Source organism: Aotus nancymaae, unplaced genomic scaffold (assembly GCF_030222135.1).
Source record: "Aotus nancymaae isolate 86718 unplaced genomic scaffold, 86718_ANA_hifiasm-v0.15.2.pri h1tg000057l, whole genome shotgun sequence".
Taxonomy (NCBI): Eukaryota; Metazoa; Chordata; class Mammalia; order Primates; family Aotidae; genus Aotus; species Aotus nancymaae.
Genome location: NW_026988471.1, coordinates 60,250,051 through 60,272,937, shown reverse-complemented (window position 1 = coordinate 60,272,937; position 22,887 = coordinate 60,250,051). Strand labels below are relative to the sequence as shown.

Sequence of the window (22,887 nt, the reverse complement as noted above, 5' to 3'; positions counted from 1 at the left end):
CCATCTCCTGGGCTCAAGCAATTCTCCTGCCATGGTCTTCTAAAATTCTGGGATTACAGGCATGAGCTACTGTACTGGGTCTTAATCATTTTTATTAGTATTGTACATAACTGTTAATTTATTTCTGTGTGTTCTAAAACTGATATATATATATATTTTTTAGCATGTGCAATGAATTCTCACAGATATTTCAACTGTGTCAGTTTGTAATGGTAAGTGTTTTTAATTTCATTTTTTAAAATAACAATAATATGAAAGCAATTATTTACAAGTATGTTTTGTTGTAGGAAAATTCTCAAAATGCTCCACTTGTACATGCAACCTTGGAAACATTGCTCAGATTCCTGAACTGGATTCCACTGGGATATATTTTTGAGACCAAATTAATCAGCACATTAATTTATAAGGTACAGTGAATACCATTCAGTTATTTGTCACTGGATAGCCACATATATTCTTTTTACATGTAAAGCTCTCATCTCTGCATTCAAAACCATATTCAACCTTGTTTCTAACATGAAGAAACTGCTCAGAAGAAATTTTTCATATTTACACCTAGTAAATTATTTGAAGTGAGTCTCGAATCTGATTCTGCCACTTCTACCATGTAATTTTATGAATTCATTTATAACAAATAATGGATTTGATTATATTGCCATCTTTTTTTTTTTTTTTTTTTTTTTTTGAGATGGAATCTCATTGTATCACCCAGGCTTGAGTACAGTGGCGCAATCTTGGCTTACTAAAACCTCTACCCCCCAGTTTCCAGCAATTCTCCTGCCTCAGCCTCCCAAGTAGCTGGGATTAGAAGTGCTCGCCTGTAATTATTTGTATTTTTAGTAGAGATGGAGTTTCACCATGTAGGCAAGGCTGGTCTCGAACTCTAGACCGCAGATGATCTGCCCGCCTCAGCCTCCCAAAGTGCTGGCGTTACAGGCATGAACCGCTGCGTCCAGCCCTGTGTTGCCATCTTTTAGTTGAATATATAAGATAAAGTGAGGTAAGTCAAGTACTATTTGTGAAAAATGAAAAGTTAATCTTTTAACTGAAATTTAAAAATTGATACCATGTTATGTGTTCTTTAAGTTATACAATGGTTTAGCTTGCGAAACATGGTGAAACCCCATATCTACGAAAAATATAAAACTTGCCGGACACAGTGGCTCATGCCTATAATCTGAGCACTTTGGGACGCCTAGGCAGGTGGATCCCAAAGTCGGAGATCGAAATCATCCTAGCTAACACAGTGAAACCTCATCTCTACTAAAATATAAAAAATTAGCCGGACGTGGTGGCATGCACCTGTAGTCCCAGCAACTTGAGAGGCTGAAGCAGGAGAATTGCTCGAACCTGGGAGGTGGAGGTTGTAGTGAGCCGAACTCACGTCACTGCACTCCAGCCTGGGCAACAGAGCAAGACTCCATCTCACTAAAAAAAGAAAAAAAAAAAAACACTTAGGTGTGGTGGTGCATGCCTGTAGTCCCAGCTTCTTGGGAGGCTGTGGCAGGAAAATCTCAAACCCAGGAGGCAGACTGCAATGAGACAAGATTTTGCCACTGCACTCCAGCCTGGGTAACAGCGACACCCTGTCTCAGAAAAAAAAAAAAAAAATTCTACAGTGGTTCGTCCAGAAATAATCACTGTTAGCAATTGGTTGTATTATATTTTCAGATGTTTTCTAAGACTGATGTAATGAATAAATTAAGTATCTAATTAGAACATTATAACTTAACCTCTTCAACTTTGTAGTTTAGAGTTTGGTAACATCATAATGGATTTGTATTTGAATGATCAGTTTATTGCTTAATTAAGTTATGTAAAAGTATTAGTATTGTTGTGCTCGCTTTGGCAGCACATAAACTAAAATTGGAATGATACAGAGATTAGCATGGCCCCTGGGCAAGGATAACACACAAATTCATGAAGTGTTCCATATTTTTTTTTATTTAAGAAAAATAAAATAATAAAAATATTGATATTGTCACCAGTCTTACAGAGTACATTCTTAGACATAAAAGATTATGCAATTGTCCAGTCACTTTCTTTAAATATTTTAATGTATAATTACCAGGTTATTAGCCATGTTTATTTTTAAGGTTTTAATGCCCACTGAATTCCCAACCCTAGATAATTGTTTATCTTCTCAACAATAGAATATAAAAGCCAGTTTTCCCACTTTCTTATTACTCTTAGATATAATAACCATTTTCCAAAATCCTAAGCAATCACAAGTTTTAGGTCCTGTGTTAATTACACAGAAAGTATAACATTCCCAAAAGTCACATCACAGATTCTAGGAAAGTTGTTAAGGAGCCTTGTTATTTTAGATGTCTAAGAACACATCAAAAGAAAGCACAGTTGGCTCCTAAAGCATTTAATGTATATTGGGTAGGTAATCAAATTTCCTCTCAGTGTATCTGTCAGATACAATATGTGCATTTACTTGGCCTGTTTTTAACATCTACATCTATGTTTAATTGTTAAGTAGTTTTTCCTTTTAATTGTGAATTTTAAATACAGTGTTTGTCAGGCCAATTAATTTTATGGTTCCCTCCCCTCTTTTAAATAGTTCCTGAATGTTCCAATGTTTCGAAATGTCTCTCTAAAGTGCCTCACTGAGATTGCTGGTGTGAGTGTAAGCCAATATGAAGAACAATTTGTAACGCTATTTACTCTGACAATGATGCAACTAAAGCAGGTAATGTAATACTATCTTGAAAATTGAACAATTTTAGTGCCTTAGAAAATACTGAATTTCAAATGAGGTATTTTAGAACAATGTGTCATAGATTAGCCATAATGTTATTTTATATTTATTACATAAAATTTATAGTGAGCTACAAATTTTTATCATATCTCCAAAAATTTCTTAAAATTCAAGATTGGGGTATGTTGTGGTAATTTATTTCTGCACAGTTTAGGAGCTTGGTCCTTTGAGAGAGATCTATCAGACAATGGGAAACCTGGGATCTGTTCCTAACATTGTGTCTGGAGGAATTCTTTCCAGCCATAGTTTGACTGGTTATCTATCTATTAAATGATCTAGAAGGTTATTCGTAATACTGTGTTCATGGCCAGGGGTGGTGGTCGACACCTATAATCCCAGAACTTTGGGAGCCCAGGATGGGAGGACTGGTTGATGCCAGGAGTTCAAGACCAGCCTGGACACCATAACCAGATCATCTCTATAAAAGATTTAAAGTAGCCAGCTGTGGTGTTGCACATCTGTAGTTCCAGCTACTCTGGAGACTGACGCAATAGGATCTCTTGAGCCCATGAGTTCAAAGTTAAAATGAGCTATGGTCACACTACTGCACTTTAGCCTGGATGACAGGGCAAGATCCTGTCTCTTTAAAAAAAAAAAACAAGGAAAGCCCGGGCACTGTGGCTTATGCCTGTAATCCCAGCACTTTGGGAAGCCAAGGCAGATGGATCACAAGGTCAGCAGTTCGAGACCAGCCTGACCAACATGGTAGAAACCCTGTCTCTACTAAAAATACAAAAATTAACTGGGTGTAGTGGCACACACCTGTAGTCCCTGCTACTCGGGAGGCTGAGGCAGGAGAATCGCTTGAACCTGGGAGGTGGAGGTTGCAGTGAGCTGAGATCACACCTACTGTACTCCAGCCTGGGTGAGAGAGTGAGACTTTGTCTCCAAAAAAAGGAAAAGGCCGGGTGAGGTGGCTCACGCCTGTAATCCCAGCACTTTGGGAGGCCGAGGCAGGTGGATCCTGAGGTCAAGAGGTCGAGACCATCCTGGCCAACATGGTGAAACCCCATCTCTACTAAAAATACAAAAATTAGCTGGATGTGGTGGCGCACACCTGTGGTCCCAGCTACTTGAGAGGCTGAGGCAGGAGAATGACTTGAACCCGGGAGGCGGAGTTTGCAGTGAGCTGAGATCATGCCACTGCACTCCAGCCTGGCAACAAGAGCAAAACTCTTTCTCAAAAAAAAAAAAAGAAAGAAAAAGTAGATTATTGTGTATGTTTGTGATCTGAATGAATGAATTGACTATTTTTGCATTTTTATTATCAGTGAGAAAGGGATCAGTCCAATACTAGAAAAAACTTTTAAAGGCTTTGAATAATTGTGGCCTTACTCGTTCCAATGTATTTATTTGAGAAGAGTCAAAATCTAGGTCTTAGGAATGTAAGAATAGGTATACCGGCCCTAGGAGTTGTGTTTGTGGTTTAATATTAGCAAAAGAGTGTTGAGATCTTAGGGTTTAAAAATAACAGTGTTGTCTGGATGCAGTAGATCACAGCTGTAATCCCAGCACTTTGGGAGGCTAAGATGAGAGGATTACTTGAGTCAGGAGTTCGAGACCAGCCTGGACAACATAACAAGATACCATCTTTACAAACATTTTAAAAGTTAGCTGGGTATGGTGGCACATGCCTGTGGTCCCAACTATTTGGGAGGGGCTGAGTTGAGAGGACTGATTGAGCCTAGGAGTTGGAGGCTGCAGTGAGCTGTGATCATACCACTGCACTCCAGGTTGGATGACAGAGTGAGACCCTGTCTCAAAAATAATAATAAAATAAAAGAGTCTTTTGTCATTTTATAAAATGCAAACTGATTGTCCCTTTTAAAATTTGCAGATGCTTCCTTTAAATACCAATATTCGACTTGCGTATTCAAATGGAAAAGATGATGAACAGAACTTTATTCAAAATCTCAGTTTGTTTCTTTGCACCTTTCTTAAAGAACATGATCAACTTATAGAAAAAAGATTAAATCTCAGGGAAACTCTAATGGAGGTAAGCTTTGTGGAGCCTTTGCTCCTAAAATTCTGCCCTACCTACTAATACTCTTAAAAGTGTGTCTTTTGGCCGTGCGTGGTAGCTCACACCTGTAATCCCAGCATTTTTTGCAGCCTAGGCGGGTGGATCATGAGGTCAGCAGTTAAAGGCCAGACTGGCCAACATGATGAAACTTCATCTCTACTAAAAAATACAAAAATTAGCTGGGCATGGTCGCTTGTGCCTGTAATCCCAGCTACTTGGGAGGCTGAGGCAGGAGAATTGCTTGACCCCAGAAGGCAGAGGTTGCATTCAGCCAAGATCCTGCTACTATATTTCGGCCTGGACGACAGAGCAAGACTCTGAAGAGAAAAAATATATACATATAATAGAAAAAATATATATGTATATGTATACATATATATGCATACACACGCATTTTATGTATATAAATATACACACAGAAAATTCAGTGGCATTTCAGTATATATACAATGTTGTGCAACCATTAATACTTAGATCCAAAACACTTGTCATTACCCAAAAGTGACCCTTTACTCATAAAACAGTCAATTCCTTCTTTGTTCTCTTTCCCAATCATTAGTTTGGGTTCTGTCTCTGTAGATGTATCTATTCTGATTATACCATATGAAAGGAATCATACATGTAACATTTGTGTCTGGTTTCTTTCATTTGGCATCATGTTTTCAATGTTCTTCCATGCTACAGCCTGTATCAGTACCTCACTTTACATCGTGGCTGAAGAACATTTTCATTGTCTGAATATTCTATATTTTGTTTGTTCTCTCATCTATGATGGTACATTTGGGTTGTTGATACTTCTTGCCTGTTGGCACCCAAGGCCGTTAACATGTCCCTTAGGAGACGTGATAAAAACTGAAGTATTTTAGGGCATGTCAGAAGAAGCAGAGTTACTCCTCCAGAGTTTACAGTCTGTTTGATAAGTATTGAAATCTGAGGTGTGATGAGTAAAACATGAATTTTTATTTTCCCTTAAATGTTACAAGTGAAAAGCAGTTTTAAGTCGGTAATGTTTAAGAATTATTTTAATAATTTTGGTCATCTTTGTAGGCCCTTCATTATATGTTGTTGGTATCTGAAGTAGAAGAAACTGAAATCTTTAAAATTTGTCTTGAATACTGGAATCATTTGGCTGCTGAACTCTATAGAGAGAGTCCATTCTCTACATCTGCCTCTCCATTGCTATCTGGAAGTCAACATTTTGATGTTCCTCCCAGGAGACAGCTATATTTGCCCATGTTATTTAAGGTAACAGAGTGGTTGGTCGAGTGCTGTTGTTGCTTACTGTGGTTTTGAGGTCTGAATGCAAATACTTCTAATCTATCTAATAAGTGAGCTACAAAAAGAGAACTCAACAACTTCTCCATGAGTGTGGGAAAAAAACTAGAACATGAAAGGAGTTCAGTCTAGAACCTCCTTGATTCTGGTCCTTCTGTCAGCATCAATATCACCTGTGATTTTGTTAGGCAAATTCGTTGGTCACCTGCCAATCCACTGAACCAGAGTCTGGGAATGAGAGATAGCTCCTGTAACAAAAGTTGTTTTTTAAAAAACAAATTCACATTAAAATACACTTAAATAACTGTAAAGCCATTTTTTAAATTACACTGAAAAAAAATTTTTTTGACACAGGGTCATGCTCTGTGGCTCAGGTTGGAGTGCAGTGGCACAGTCATAGCTCACTACAATCTTACACTCCTAGGCTGAAGCAATTCTCTTGTGTCAGCCTTCCAAGTAACTACGGTTGCAGGCACACACCACCATGCCCAGCTAATTTTAAATTTTTTTATTTTTATTTTTATTTTTATTTTTATTTTGTTTTGAGATGGAGTTTCGCTCTTGTTACCCAGGATGGAGTGCAATGTCACGATCTCGGCTCACCGCAACCTCCACCTCCTGGGTTCAGGCAGTTCTCCTGCCTCGGCCTCCTGAGTAGCTGGGATTACAGGCACGTGCCACCATGCCCAGCTAATTTTTTGTATTTTTAGTAGAGACGGGGTTTCACCATGTTGACCAGGATGGTCTCGATCTGTTGACCTTGTGATCCACCCGCCTCGGCCTCCCAAAGTGCTGGGATTACAGGCTTGAGCCACCGCACCCGGCCTCTATTTTTATTTTTATTATTTTTATTTTTTTTTTTTTTTTTTGAGACGGAGTTTCGCTCTTGATACCCAGGCTGGAGCGCAATGGCGCGATCTCGGCTCACCGCAATCTCCGCCTCCTGGGTTCAGGCAATTCTCCTGCCTCAGCCTCCTGAGTAGCTGGGATTACAGGCACGCGCCACCATGCCCAGCTAATTTTTTGTATTAGTAGAGACGGGGTTTCACCATGTTGACCAGGATGGTCTCGATCTCTTGACCTCGTGATCCACCCGCCTCGGCCTCCCAAAGTGCTGGGATTACAGGCTTGAGCCACCGCGCCCGGCTTTATTATTTTTTTTAAGACGGGGTTTCACCATGTTGGTCAGGCTGGTCTTGCACTCCCAACCTTATGTGATCCACCCGCCTTGGCCTCCAGAGTGCTTGGATTACAGGCGTGAGCCACCACACCTGGCCTGGTTTTTCTTTATATACTTTTTCCTGTTGTGCTTTAAGCTGCAGTATTTTTATTGTTTTGGAGGTTGGGTGTCACTGTTTCTCAGGCTGGTCTCAAATTCCTGGCCACAAGCAATTCTGTATGTCTCAGCCTCCGGACTTGTTGAGATCATAGGCATGAATTCCTACATGTGGCTGTTCTGTGGTTTTTTTGGTTTTGTTTTGTTTATTTTTAACTAAGCTTCTACACTAAATGATTTCAGTGATCTAACAATTTTTTCTTTATTTATTGTTGAGTATAGGTCCGTTTATTAATGGTTAGTCGAATGGCTAAACCAGAGGAAGTATTGGTTGTAGAGAATGATCAAGGAGAAGTTGTAAGAGAATTCATGAAGGATACAGATTCCATAAATTTGTATAAGAATATGAGAGAAACATTAGGTAAGTTAATGAATACCGTTAATCTTTACCTTCATAAATCTATTCTGGGGTGGAACTACATTTTAGGAAATGTGGTACACGTTTCTGAATCTTTTCTAAACATACTGTTATTCATCAAAACTTTTTGCTCATGCTTTGCATTTGAAACAATTTTTTTCTTTGTAGTTTATCTTACTCATCTAGATTATGTAGATACAGAAAGAATAATGACAGAGAAGCTTCACAATCAAGTGAATGGTACAGAGTGGTCATGGAAAAATTTGAATACATTGTGTTGGGCAATAGGCTCCATTAGTGGAGCAATGCATGAAGAGGATGAAAAACGATTTCTTGTTACAGTTATAAAGGTATGCAAGGGATAGATATGAATTACAATTGCTAAATAAGTATATATTGTTACAGTAAACGATATAAATTTGTCTTATTTACAGGATCTATTAGGATTATGTGAACAGAAAAGAGGCAAAGATAATAAAGCTATTATTGCATCAAATATCATGTACATAGTAGGTCAATATCCACGATTTTTGAGAGCTCACTGGAAATTTTTGAAGACTGTAGTTAACAAGCTGTTTGAATTCATGCATGGTAAATCTGTTTCTTTACTATATTATTTTATTTTGTTTTTATTTTTATTGAAGAACTAAATGAATGTTTTTGTCTTGTTAGAGACCCATGATGGAGTCCAGGACATGGCTTGTGATACTTTCATTAAAATAGCCCAGAAGTGCCGCAGGCATTTTGTTCAGGTTCAAGTTGGAGAAGTGATGCCATTTATTGATGAGATTTTGAACAACATTAACACTATTATTTGTGATCTTCAGCCTCAACAGGTATGTTAAGTACTGAGCATCTATTATTTTTAGGAAGTAACACCCACATCAATCTGTATTTATCAATGGAAATAGGAGGGCAACTATTAAATCAGTAGAAGTGTTTCTGATTAAATTCTCTCTTTTGTTTTTTTGTTTTTTTTTTGGTTCCTTGAGACAGAGTCTTACTCTTAATACCCAGGCTTGAGTGCAGTGGCACGATTACAGCTCACTGCAGCCTTGAACTCCTAGGCTCAGGTGATCCTCCCACCTCAGCCTCTTGGGTAGCTGGGACTAAGGCATGTGCTGCCATTACACCCAGCTAACCATTTTTTAATTATCTTAGTAGCGATGGAGTTTTGCCAAGTTGCCCAGGCTGGTCTTGAACTCTAGCTTCAAGTGGTAAACATTTGCCTTAGCCTCCTGAAATGATTACATGTGTGAGCCACCACGCCCGGCCTGGTTAAATTTTCATAGTGAGACAGGTTGTTTCTTGACCAGATGTTTGTTAGGCTGTTGCCCTATGTAAAATTATTCCTAACAAACAAAATTCAGATTTTTTACATTTTGGGCTTTTCTTTTGGGTGACAGAGTCTCGCTCTGTCGCCCAGGCTGGAGTGCAGTGGTGCAGTCTTGGCTCGCTGCAACCTCCACCTCATGGGTTCAAGCAGTTCTTCTCAGCCTCCTGAGTAGCTGCGACTACAGGTGAGCACCACCGTGCCTGGCTAATTTTTGTATTTTTAATAGAGATGGGGTTTCACCATATTGGCCAGGCTGGTCTTGAATTCCTGACCTTGTGATCCACCCATCTTGGCCTCCCAGTGATGGGATTACAGGCGTGAGCCACTGCGCCTGGCCCCACATTTTGGGCATTTTAATAGTTTTTGTTGTTTTTTTTGACGTGGAGTTTTCCTCTGTCACCCAGGCTAGAGTGCAGGTGTGATCTTGGCTCACTGCAACCTCTGCCTCCTGGGTTCAAGTATTTCAGACCTCCCAGGTAACTGGAATTATAGGCACTTGCCACCACATCTGGCTAATTTCTTTGTATTTGTAGTAGGGATGGGGTTTCACCATGTTGGTCAGGCTCTACAACTCCTGACCTCAGGTGATTCGCCAGCCCGGGCTTCTCAAAGTACTGGGATTATAGGGGTAGTCCACCATACCTGGGCCAAAATCAGTTTCAATACATTGTGAATTGCTTGAGTGTGTTTTTTTTTTATTAGGGTGTATAAGAATATAAAAGTTTAAATGTCTGCTTTTTAAAATAGGTTCATACATTTTATGAAGCTGTGGGGTACATGATTGGTGCACAAACAGATCAAACAGTACAAGAACACTTAATAGAAAAATACATGCTACTCCCTAATCAAGTCTGGGATAGTATAATCCAACAGGCAACCAAAGTAAGTATTTCTACTTTCTTCTAAAGTTTTTATGGGATTGAGGAAGTCTGTGGGGTTTTGTTTTTGTTTTTGTTTTTCTGAGACGGGGTTTCGCTCTTGTTGCCCAGGCTGGAGTGCAGTGGCGAGATCTTGGCTCCCCACAACCTCTGCCTCCCAGGTTCAACCAGTTCTCCTGCCTCAGCAGGAGAATTACCCTGCGCCCAGCGAAGACTGTGTTCTATTGAATTCAGACCTTGTAACATGTATGTCTGATCCATAAGTACTTTTATCTGTGACTTTGCACATTTAAAAAACTATCTGGGCCTGGTGCAGTGGCTCAGGCTTATATTCCTAGCATTTGGGAGGCCAAGGCGGGTGGATCATCTGAGGTCAGCAGTTCAAGATCAGCCTGCCCAACAATAGAACTATTATCTGGGTGTGGTGGCCCATGCCTGTAAGCCGAGCTACTCCGGAGGTTGAGGCAGGAGAATTGCTTGAACCTGGGAGGTGGAGGTTGCAGTGAGCCGAGATCAAGCCACTGCACTTCAGCCTGGCCAACAAGCGGGACTTTGTCTCCAACAACAACAACAAAAAAAAAATTCTGGGCGCAGTGGGTTATACCTGTAATCCCAGCACTTAGGGAGGCTGAAGCGGGTGGATCACAAGGTCAGGAGTTAAAGACCAGCCTGGCCAAGATGGTGAAACCGCGTCTCTACCAAAAATATTAAAAAATTAGCTGGACGTGGTGGCACACGCCTGTAATCCCAGCTACTTGGAAGGCGGAGGTGGAGAATTGCACAAACCCAGGAGGTGGAGTTTGCAGTGAGCTGAGATCATGTGATTACACTCCAGCCTGGTTGACAGAGCGAGACTCCGTTTCCCAAAAAAAAAAAAATTATCCATGGTACAATTTTAATTCTCATTTGATCTTACAATGGAATATATTATTTTATTCTAGGTACAGACAAAAAGACTTTTGTGTTCATTTTAACGTTTGGGATTATAAATGTGGTTTATGGTAGGGGAAATGTGGCTTTTGCTTTAGTAATTATGTGGATAATTCTTATGTGATAAATGGAATTTGCTTTTTTTCCTCCAAGAATGTGGATATACTGAAAGATCCTGAAACAGTCAAGCAACTTGGTAGCATTTTGAAAACAAATGTGAGAGCCTGCAAAGCTGTTGGACACCCCTTTGTAATTCAACTTGGAAGAATTTATTTAGATATGCTTAATGTATACAAGTGCCTCAGTGAAAACATTTCTGCAGCTATCCAAGCTAATGGTAGGTGATTTTGAATTCTTACATAATGTAGTACAAATAAAGCATGGCCGGGCATTGTGGCTCATGGCTGTAATCCCAGCACTTTGGGAGGCTGAGGGGGGCAGATCACCTGAGGTCAGGAGTTCGAGACCAACCTGGCCAACGTGGAGAAACCCCGTCTCTATTAAACAAAGAAGAAAGACGAAAGTAGCAGGTCATGGTGGCTCATGCCCTGTAATCCCAGCTACTCGGGAGGCTGAGACAGGAGAATCGCTTGAACCCCAGAGGCAGAGGTTGCAGTGAGCCGAGATCACACCGCTGTGCTCCATCCTAGGCAACAAAGAGCAAAACTTTGTCTCAAAAAACAAAAACAAAAAACATCACTTCCACTTTTAATTCCTTAAGTCAAGCATTCAATATTTTTCACAGATTTAAATCAGACCTCCTGTTTCCCAGATGACCCTAAATATATTTAAAACAGTTGGTTGGTATACCTTTCCCTTTTAAAATTAGTCTTAGGCCAGGCACACTGGCTCACACCTGTAATCCCAGCACTTTGGGAGTCCAAATTTGCCACCATACCTGGCTAATTTTTTTTATTTTAATAGAGACGGGATTTCACTATGTTGGCCAGGCTGGCCTCAAACTCCTTGACCTCTTGATTCACCCGCCTCAGCCTCCCAAAGTGCTGGGATTACAAGCATGAGCCACCGCACCCAGCCAGCTATATGCTTTTTAATGATAAAATGAAATTGCAACTAATGTACACCTGACTACCACTGTATAATTTTAGTGGTAAAATTAGATTCCATTTGATTCTATTTTGTAGGTGAAATGGTTACAAAGCAACCATTGATTAGAAGTATGCGAACGGTAAAAAGGGAAACTTTAAAGTTAATATCTGGTTGGGTGAGCCGATCCAATGATCCACAGATGGTAAGTGAGAGATGTTTGCTTGTGGTTTTTAGTGTTGATGCTGTGTTTATCAAATATGTTATGCTCTTTTATGTGCATTTTACTAATTTAGAGGATGTCTACTTTGTGGGTATTTTATGGCATTCTATATATTGTAGTCTTTATGTTACTATACTAACAGTTGTATTTCATCTTCAAAAGAAAGTGCTGTTAATCAATAGGGAAGTGTGGTGATAATGTAACAAGATAGCTAAGAAGATTTGGGTCATTTTATATTTCCATAGATAGGTTAGGAGGATTTAGTTAATGGAGTACAGGTGCTATTTTTGCATTCCTCTTGACTTTTTAGAACAATTAACAGAGCTACAAAGTTGTCACTACCTTACCTCTTTTTTTTTTTAATAAGAGCTATTTATGACAAACCCACAGCCAATATCATTACTTTACCTCTTTAGCTAAGTGACTGCTTCCCAGATTAAAGGCTTGAAAGTCTTTTTTACACTTTTTCCTTTTCTTAAATGATTTGCAGAAAGGGAAATCACTTTCAGTAATAAAAACCAGCTGCGTTATCCCTCAAAACTTGTAAAATTGTGAATTAGTTTTAGATGTTACTATATAATTTTATTCATTTTATTCACTTGAACCTTGGGACGTTCCAAAAAATTCTATTCTGATATCACTACTACTTGGTATAGTGTTTTTTCTGTTTTGTTTTTTTGGGTTTTTGTTTTGGGTTTTTTAAAAGTGTGCTAGTTATTTTCATAATTTTGAAATTTCAGTATTGTTTCTTGTTAAGGAAATAATTTTCTTCAGTAAACTTGTTCTGAATATAATTCTTGTGGAATAATTAAGTTGGCTAACCTAGACATCAAAAGGTTTTAAATATGTGTATTATGTGATCAGAATTGTATTTAAAATTTGAAAACAAAAGGAAAGATGTATTAAAAGAATTGCGATGTTTGTAATTTACAAGAAGCTTTGGCACATGTCAGGAGCACAGTGGGAATAATACAAAGGGTATCATTTTATAAATAAGATTTATGTTAAAGTTTGGGATATTTGTTCACATGAAACATTGTGTTTCTTTTTCTTGTCTTGGCTTGGAACGGTGGCTCATGCCTGTAATTCTAGCCCTTTGGGAAGCCGAGGCGGGTGGATCACTTGAGTTCAGGAGTTCGAGACCAGCCTGTCCAACATGGTGAAACCATATCTCTACTCAAAATACAAAAATTAGGCCAGGTGTGGTGGCTCACACCTATAATCTTAGCACTTTGGGAGGCCGAGGTGGGTGGATCACCTGAGGTCAGGAGTTCAAGACCAGCCTGACCAACATGGTAAAATCCCCATCTCTACAAAGATACAAAATTAGCAGGGCGTGGTGGCACATGCCTGTAATCCCAGCTACTTGGGATCCTGAGGCAGGAGAATTGCTTGAACCTGGGAGGCGGAGGTTGTAGTGAGCCAAGATCGCGCCATTGCACTCCAGGCTGGCAACAAGAGCAAAACTCTGTATTTAAAAAAAAAATTAGCTGGGCTGTGGGAGGCAGAGGTTGCAGTGAGCCAAGATTATGCCACTGCACTCCAGCCTGGCAACAGAGCAAGACTCTGTCTCAAAAAATAATAATAATAATGTTTTTTTTAGCTGGGCTGGAGGCATGTGCCTGAAATCCCAGCTATTTGGGAGGCTGAGGCAGGAGAATCGCTGGAACCTGGGAGGCAGAGGTTGCAGTGAGTTGAGATCGCACCACTGCACTCCATCCTAGGCAACAGAGTAAGACTCCATCTCAAAAAAATAAAAAAACCTCATTTTTTTGTGTCGCAATAAATATGAAATTAAGAAAAAGAAGTTACTCATTAAGTAAACTCATGAAACATGAAAATACTACTGGGCATCGTAGAATGCACCTGTAATCCCAACTACTAGGGAGGCTAAAGCAGAAGAATCACCCCAGCTCTTCAAGTCCAGTTTAGACAACATAGCAAGATTCTATTTGAAAAAGAAAAAAGAATTATAAAAATCCATAGTCTTCCTCATTTTCTGGGAGTAATTGATTGTTGTTATTTCTGCTTATGAAAATACAAGTTAGCATTGATTAGGTTAAAAAATTGAGGGCTTACTCTGCCATCTCACATATACAGTATACCTAGAATCCTGATTCTGCCACAATAAGTTGGAATCAGCCACTGAGTTTTGAACCTCACTTAATATAAGAGTTTTATTGCTGGGCATGGTGGCTGTACCTGTAGTCCAAGCTACTCGGGAGACTAAGGCACAAGAATCGCTTGAACCTGGGAGGTAGAGGTTGCAGTGAGCAGAGATTATGCCACTGCACTCTGGACTGAGAGACAGAGTGAGACTGTCTCCAAAAAAAAAAAAAAAAAAAGAGTTTTGAATGACACTGTGTCCATGAGAATTCCCAGCCTATTGTGATTTTCTGCTTGCTTTTGCTAAAAACTGTTTTAAGGTAGGAAAACATAATACAAACCCAAGATTTTTCTATTTTCAGTAGATGATCATGCTGAATTAGTCACCAAGTACCTAGATTAAAACTTAACTTTTTTTTTTTTCCCTCCAACAGGTAGCTGAAAATTTTGTTCCTCCTCTGTTGGATGCAGTTCTCATTGATTATCAGAGAAATGTCCCAGCTGCTAGAGAACCAGAAGTGCTTAGTACTATGGCCATAATTGTCAACAAGTTAGGGGGACATATAACAGCTGAAATACCTCAAATATTTGATGCTGTTTTTGAATGCACATTGAATATGATAAATAAGGTGTGTAATATTTCAGTTATATAAGGGGAAAGTGCAGGATATCCTTCTTGAAAGCTAAAGTATATCTTTGAATGTAACATAATTTTAATGCCATGGAGGTTAAATATTTAAACTTGTATATTAGGGAAATGCTTTCTTGGTTTTTAAGAATTTACTGCCAAGGAGTTTGAGACCAACCTGAGCAATATGAGACTTAATCTCTACAAAAAGTTAAAAAATAAACCAGTCATGGTGGCATGTGCCTGTAGGCCCAGCTACATGAGAGGCTGAAGTGGGAGGGTCACTTGAGCCTGGGAGTTCAAGGTGGCAGTGAGCCGAGATGGTGCTAGTGCACTCCAACATGGGCAACAGAGTGAGACCATTTCTCAAACAACAAGAATAACATACTTACACAGAATCTTGATTGGTAAAAAGTAAATACAGAAAACAGATTTTAACATTCACAAGGCATGTAGCATTTATTGAAACCTCATAGCAGGTCACAGGCATTCTTTTATGAATGTAGTTTTATTAATTTGTTTGAATAAATGATAAAGTAGGTCTGTATGTTTCAATTATAAAAGTGTAATATATTCTTATAAGAAACAGAAAAATGGCCTGGTGCTGTGGCTTATTCCTGTAATCCCAGCAATTTGGGAGGCCAAGGCGGGTGGATCACGAGGTCAGGAGTTTGAGACCAGTCTGGCCAACATAGTGGAATCCCGTCTTTACTAAAAATACAAAAAATTAGCTGGGTGTGGTGGTGTGCGCCTCTAATCCCCAATACTTGGGAGGCTGAGGCAGGAGAATCGCATGAACTCAGGAGGCAGAAGTTGCTTGTAGTAGGCCAAGATTGTGCCATTGCACTCCAGCCTGGGCGACAGGGCAAGACTTTGTCTCATAAAAAAGAGAAGGAAAGGAGATGTTGTGTTTTTTGTTTTTTTGCTGAATCCTAACCACTAGACAACTAGGGAAGAAAGATGTTAAGTGGACACATTTACATAGCAACTTTAATTTTTTTCCTAATTAGTAGTAGTTTCATATTAACAAAAACAAGTCTAATGTTAATAATGGTTTTGATGCATTCTCTTTATTAATAAGGTTAGCCTTCTCTCTCAGTTGGATAACTTGTTGGTAATAGGGGATAGTTTCATTTTCCATGAGAGGTGGATTATATTTTGTTTGGGTTTACCTTTAAGGAGATATTATATCTTGTGGAGTTTATTGGAAACTCCAAACATTTATACTGGATTAAGGCTTGCTTTTCCCCTCCTGTCTAGCATAACAAAGACAGTGAAACATTATTTTGTTTCCACCACTTATTTTTAGGACTTTGAAGAATATCCTGAACACAGAACAAACTTTTTCTTACTACTTCAAGCTGTCAATTCTCATTGTTTCCCAGCATTCCTTGCTATTCCACCTACACAGTTTAAACTTGTTTTGGATTCCATCATTTGGGCCTTCAAACATACGATGAGGAATGTCGCAGATACAGGTAAATAAATGATGCTGTTTTATTCATTTGCCTGCCAATCCAAAAGTAAGACAATATATATAATTAATTGTACAAAGGAAGGTATTACTTGTTCAGAGTTTTGAGTGCTAAGTGAATGTCTGAGAAAATACTGTAAGCAGTTGAATCAGCTGTTCCAGATTGAGTCCATAGGCAAAACTGAGTTATGGGGAGAAGGGCCTAAATCAAGATAAGGAGTACATCAGTTAAAAGACATGGTTCCATATCCTCACCAGTGAGTGTTCCATTTCCCCATATGCTTTTCCTCTGTAGCACTAAGGGTCAACATTTGTTTTAGTAATAATTGGTTTGTGTAATACAAAGTTCTACTGAGTAGTGCTATTGTAGAAGTTCATACAGAATCAGCTAAGCTTTCAGAAATAGTGAAAAGGTGGTAATAGTCACAACTTAGATAATTTTTTCCATAGGCTTTTTAAATATTCACAAATTTTTTATTTTTATTTCAAGAGTTTTTAGGGAACCAGTGGTCTTTGGTTACATGAATAAGTTTCTATAGTGGTGATTTCTGAGATTTTGGTGCACCCATCACCCAAGCAATATGAACTCTAGTTTATGTATAGTCTTTTATCCATCACCCCCTCACACCCTTACCCTGAAGTCCCCAAAGATCATTATATCATCTTTATGGCTTTATATTTTCATAGCTTAGCTCTCACATAACTTAGATTATAATTATAAATAAGCCAGCATTGGATATACTTGTACTCCATTATTAATTTAAGAAACCTTAGCCAACTAATTATTACTCATTATCCCAAGAGAAAGAGAGAACAAGGTTAGATAGTAACTTTCTATTGGTATTCTGTATTTTTTAGGCTTACAGATACTTTTTACACTCTTACAAAATGTTGCACAAGAAGAAGCTGCAGCTCAGAGTTTTTATCAAACGTATTTTTGTGATATCCTTCAGCATATCTTTTCTGTTGTGACAGACACTTCACATACTGCTGGTAAGAATTTAAAACCATTAAAATGTTAAGTGCTGGCTGGATGCCCTGACTCACACCTGTAATCCCAGTACTTTGGGAGGCTGAGATGGGGGCAGATCTCAAGGTCAGGAGTTCGAGACCAGCCTGGCCAGCATGGTGAAACCCCATCTCTACTAAAAATACAAAACATTATCTGGGCGTGGTAGCACATGCTTGTAATCACAGCTACTCGGGAGGCTGAGGCAGGAGAATTGCTTGACCCAGGAGGTGGAGGTTGCAGGCGACCGGGATTGCCCCACTGCACTCCAGCCTGGGCTACAGAGCAAGACTCCATCTCAAAAAAGTCAAGTGCTGCAGTTGTATTACATCTTGGCGTTAATAATTTTCTTCTTATCAACAGGTTTAACAATGCATGCATCAATTCTTGCATATATGTTTAATTTGGTTGAAGAAGGAAAAATAAGTACATCATTAAATCCTGGAAATCCAGTTAACAACCAAATCTTTCTTCAGGAATATGTGGCTAATCTCCTTAAGTCGGCCTTCCCTCACCTACAAGAGTAAATACACTTTTTAATAAACTTAGAATTTTCCTGATCGGGCACAGTGGCTGACACCTGTAATCCCAGCACTTTGGGAAGCCTGGTTGGGAGGATTGCTTGGGTCCAAGAGTTGGAGACCAACCTAGACAACAAGACCCTGTTTCTACAAAAAAATTAACTGGAAATGGTGGTGTGCATCTGTGGTTGTTTATATCCTGGAGTTCAAGACTGCAGTGAGCTATGATTGTGCCACTGTACTCTAGACTGGGTGACAGAGTGAGACCCTGCCTGTTTTATTAAGAAAGAAAAGGCTGGGGAGGGAAAAAGCGGGGGTGGGCAGGTGCAATGGCTCCCATCTGTAATCCCAGCACTTTGGGAGGGTGGATCAGCTGAGGTCAGGACTTTGAGACCAGCCTGACCATCATGGAGAAACCCCGTCTCTACTAAAAATACAAAAATTAGCAGGGTATGGTGGCACGTGCCTGTAGTTCCAGTTACTTAGGAGGCTGAGGCAGGAGAACCGCTTGAACCCAGGAGGTGGAGGTTGCGGTGAGCTGAGATCGCACCATTGCACTCCAACCTGGGCAACAAGAGCAAAACTCTGTCTCAAAAAAAAAAAGTCCCAATTAAAAAACCCATTATTTAATCATTCTGTTTTGATTTGCAGCGCTCAAGTAAAGCTCTTTGTGACAGGGCTTTTCAGCTTAAATCAAGATATTCCTGCTTTCAAGGAACATCTAAGGGATTTCCTAGTTCAAATAAAGGTATGTATTTGCACTTGCAAAAATATTAGGGCTAAATGTTACCACTTAATTGTTACATTGTAGAATTTTTATCACTTGATTTGTCATGCCAAATAAGTGGAGTTTGAAGATAATACATTTATACAATCTCACTAATCAAAGAACCTGAGACCGGTAATGGAGTGAAAAATCAAATCAGGTCCGATAAAGATAGGTTTGAGATGTTATTTGGGTGAACTTGTTATTAATGTAATTCATTTTAGGAATTGTTAAATATATAATGGAATAGCGCGTAAGAAAACCATTCGTAGTTCTTTTTATAAGGCTTGCCTTGGAGGCAGAGGTTGAGATCATGCATTGGGGTGACAGAACAAGACTGTCTCAAAGAGAACAAATGGATACATAGGAGGTGTATATACCTATGTGATGAAATACATAAGATACTTTGGTAGAAGCATCCAATATGTAATAATCACATTGAATGTTTAATATATGGTATCACACCATGAATTTTTTTTTTTTGAGAGGAGGTCTTGCTCTTGTTGCTCAGCTCGAGTGTAGTGCGGTATGATCTTGGCTCACTGCAGCCTCTGCCTCCCGGATTCAAGCAATTCTCCTGCCTCAGCCTCCCAAGTAGCTGGGATTACAGGCACTTGCCACCACACCCAGCTAATTTTTATATTTTTAGTAGAGACAGGGTTTTACCATGTTGGCCAGGCTGGTCTCAAACTCCTGACCTTAAGTGATCCATCTGTCTCGCCTTCTCAAAGTGTTGGGATTATAGGCTGTGCCGAGCCTCATGATTGTTTTGTAACCTTATTTTTCCCCAGCTAGCAACTGGGGGAAAATATTGAGGTTAATTCAGCTACACAGTATATTGTATCACTATTCTATAATTTGAAACCCAGTCAGGTTTTTTTTTTTTGAGACAGAGTCTTGGTTTGTTGCCAGGCACCAGGCTGGAGTGCAGTGGTGTGATCTCAGCTCACTGCAACCTTCGCCTCCTGGGTTCAAGCAATTCTCCTGCCTCAGCCTCCCAAGTAGCTGTGACTACAGGCGCGTGCCACCATGCCCAGCTAATTTTTATATTTTAGTAGAGATGGAGTTTCACCATGTTGGCCAGGATGGTCTCGATCTCTTGACCTCGTGATCCACCCGCCTCAGCCTCCCAAAGTGCTGGGATTACAGGCATGAGCCACTGCGCCCAGCCAAAAACGCTGCCAGTTTATGGATAAGTTATATTCCTTCTCTAAAAGGAAATAGCTCATCTATGATTTCTTTATTTTTCAAAGGCAAGTTGAAGTTTATTGTGTTGACATTTCAACTATCTGTTTTCACAGGAGTTTGCAGGTGAAGACACTTCTGATTTGTTTTTGGAAGAAAGAGAAATAGCCCTACGTCAGGCTGACGAAGAGAAACATAAACGTCAAATGTCTGTCCCTGGCATCTTTAATCCACATGAGATTCCAGAAGAGATGTGTGATTAAAATCAAAATTCATGCTGTTTTTTTTTTTCTCTACAACTCTTGTTGGCAGAGGAAAACAGCATGTGGGTATTTGTCGACCAAAATGATGCCAATTTGTAAATTAAAATGTCACCTAGTGGCCCTTTTTCTTATGTGTTTTTTTGTATAAGAAATTTTCTGTGAAATATCCTTCCATTGTTTAAGCTTTTGTTTTGGTCGTCTTTATTTAGTTTGCATGAAGTTGAAAATTAAGGCATTTTTAAAAATTTTACTTCATGCCCATTTTTGTGGCTGGGCTGGGGGGAGGAGGCAAATTCGATTTGAACATAGACTTGTAAATTCTAATGCGAAATTACACATTTTTTCCTGTAAACAATACCAATTTTTAATTAGGGAGCATTTTCTTTCTAGTCTATTTCAGTCTAGAAGAAAAGATAATGAGTAAAACAAATTGCGTTGTTTAAAGGATTATAGTGCTGCATTGTCTGAAGTTAGCAACTCTTGGACTGAATTGTTTGTCTAGAATACATGTATTAAAAGTCTCTGGCAAGTTTGCAGCAAGATCATGTGCATATCATCCCATTGTAAAGCGACTTCAAAAATATGGGAACACAGTTATTTTTACACAGTTCTTTTTGTTTTTGTGTGTGTGTGCTGTCGCTTGTCGACAACAGCTTTTTGTTTTCCTCAATGAGGAGTGTTGCTCATTTGTGAGCCTTCATTAACTCGAAGTGAAATGGTTAAAAATATTTATCCTGTTAGAATAGGCTGCATCTTTTTAACAACTCATTAAAAAAACAAAACAAAACAACTCTGGCTTTTGAGATGACTTATACTAATTTACATTGTTTACCAAGCTGTAGTGCTTTAAGAACACTACTTAAAAAGCAAAATAAACTTGGTTTACATTTATTTTTCCTTTATCGACTCAGATTTATTCGTATATTAATGATAGTGGGTATTTGTGTTTAAGCATCAAGTAACATTTTAAATGAAGTTTGACACCTTGATTTACAAGTAAGATGTCTACAGTTATTGTTACTAGTAAAGGCAGCAGGTGTGTAATAAGAGCGTGCTCCTTTTGTTCTCAAGAAACAAATTACTCCTGTGACATTTTGACTCATTTTAGCTTTATTTGGGATTACAGGGCACTTGTCTAACTCTAGTTAGCATCTAAGTGTAACAAAGAACACACATTAGCCTTAGAATGAGAACACAGATATAACCTGGTACAAGTATTAGTTGTATTATTATAAAATGTAAGTAAATAAAATGTAAATAAGTAGCCATGAGTCTTCTAAAAAGGGTGAGTGGGGGCCAGGCTTGGTAGCTCACACCTACAATCCCAGCACTTTGGGAGGCCGAGGCGGGCAGATTACTTGTGTTCAGGAGTTCAAGACCAGCCTGGCCAACATGGTGAAACACTGTCTCTACTAAAAATAACAAAATTTAGCTGAGTGTGGTGATGCACACCTGTAATCCCAGCTACTTGGGAGACAGGCAGGAGAATCACTTGAACTCAGGAGGCAGAGGTTGCAGTGAGCCGAGATTGTGCCACTGCACTCCAGCCAGAGTGACATTCTATCTCTTTCATATATGTGTGTGTATGTGTATGTATGTAACTTTTTTTTTTTTTTTTTTTTGAGACAGAATCTCGCCCTGTTGCTCAGGCTGGAGTGCAGTGGTGCGATCTCAGCTCACTGCAGCCTCTGCCTCCTGGGCTCAAGCAATTCTCCTGCCTTAGGCTGCGGAGCAGCTGGGATTATAGGCATGTGCCACTGCACCCAGCTAATTTTTGTATTTTTAGTAAAGATAGGATTTCACCATGTTAGCCAGGCTGATCTAGAACTCCTAACCTCAGTTGATACCACCTCGGCCTCTCAAAGTGCTGGGATTACAGGTGTGAGCTACCACACTCACCCTTCTCTCTATATTTTATATAATGTGTATGTAAATGGACAACTATTGATTCCCAGACATCTGAGAGCAGTCAATATGAATTGTAAAATGGAAATAAAAGCAACTTGAAAACAGACCGCACAGGCAAAATAAACATGCAAATCCAAAAAACTGTCACCAGTACCCTTAGAAAAGTTGATTTTTCCAACCAAGAAGTACCACAATATAGGTACATTAAGATAAAAAATATTGGAAATCAGAATAGCAGAAATAGAGTTGAAGAAATCTTCCAACAATAGAGTAAAAAGAGAAAAGGATGCAAAATACAAACTACTTTTAAAGATTTGAGGAGCACTTCATAAGTAAACATGAGTTCCAAATAGAACAAAGAAAATGGAGGGTATGGAAAAAGGGATTCGAGAGAATTTCTTCAAACACAAGAACATCAATTTGCTGAGAACAAATCACTAAATATCCATCCTATAAGATAAAAGTAGACCCCAGGTTGTCCAGGTGTTGTGACACACATTTGTCCTCGCAGCTACCCAGGAGGCTGAGGCAGGAGGAGCCCTTGAGCTAGGGAAGTGATGGAACATGCCTGTAGTTCTAGCTACTTGGGAGGCTGAGGCAGAAGGATTGCCTCAAACCAGGCTTTTCAGCGTATGCTGGGCCTATAAATTGTCACTGCACTGCAGCCTGGGCAACATAGACTTCTGTGTGGGGTGCAGTGACTCACAACTGTAATCCCAGCACTTTGGGAGGCCGAGGTGGGTGGATCACAAGGTCAGGAGTTCACAACCAGCCTGACCAAAACAGTGAAACCTGGTCTCTACTAAAAACAAATTAGCTGGGCATGGTGGCGGGTGCCTGTAATCCTATCTATG

At 39.4% G+C, this 22,887-nt stretch overlaps 1 protein-coding gene and 1 non-coding gene across 2 annotated transcripts in view; both read left to right on the top strand.

The window, feature by feature from the left end:
* The window catches only part of XPO1 (exportin 1), a 57,616-nt gene extending 36,600 nt beyond the window's left edge, over positions 1–21,016 (top strand). The window contains exons 8-25 of the mRNA XM_012477228.2: positions 164–212; positions 288–407; positions 2,570–2,698; positions 4,605–4,763; positions 5,838–6,035; positions 7,624–7,762; positions 7,928–8,109; positions 8,194–8,350; positions 8,432–8,595; positions 9,843–9,977; positions 11,057–11,240; positions 12,049–12,155; positions 14,714–14,908; positions 16,217–16,385; positions 17,240–17,374; positions 17,754–17,913; positions 18,563–18,659; positions 19,979–21,016. Of these exons, the coding sequence (XP_012332651.1) occupies positions 164–212; positions 288–407; positions 2,570–2,698; positions 4,605–4,763; positions 5,838–6,035; positions 7,624–7,762; positions 7,928–8,109; positions 8,194–8,350; positions 8,432–8,595; positions 9,843–9,977; positions 11,057–11,240; positions 12,049–12,155; positions 14,714–14,908; positions 16,217–16,385; positions 17,240–17,374; positions 17,754–17,913; positions 18,563–18,659; positions 19,979–20,125 (2,626 nt within the window). The 3' untranslated portion in view covers positions 20,126–21,016. The remainder of the gene's footprint in view (positions 1–163; positions 213–287; positions 408–2,569; positions 2,699–4,604; positions 4,764–5,837; positions 6,036–7,623; positions 7,763–7,927; positions 8,110–8,193; positions 8,351–8,431; positions 8,596–9,842; positions 9,978–11,056; positions 11,241–12,048; positions 12,156–14,713; positions 14,909–16,216; positions 16,386–17,239; positions 17,375–17,753; positions 17,914–18,562; positions 18,660–19,978) is intronic.
* Positions 1,837–1,940, top strand: LOC135269759 (U6 spliceosomal RNA). Its single transcript, XR_010338022.1, has one exon. It is a non-coding gene; the product is annotated as a U6 spliceosomal RNA (small nuclear RNA).
* Positions 21,017–22,887: the final 1,871 nt, after the last annotated feature.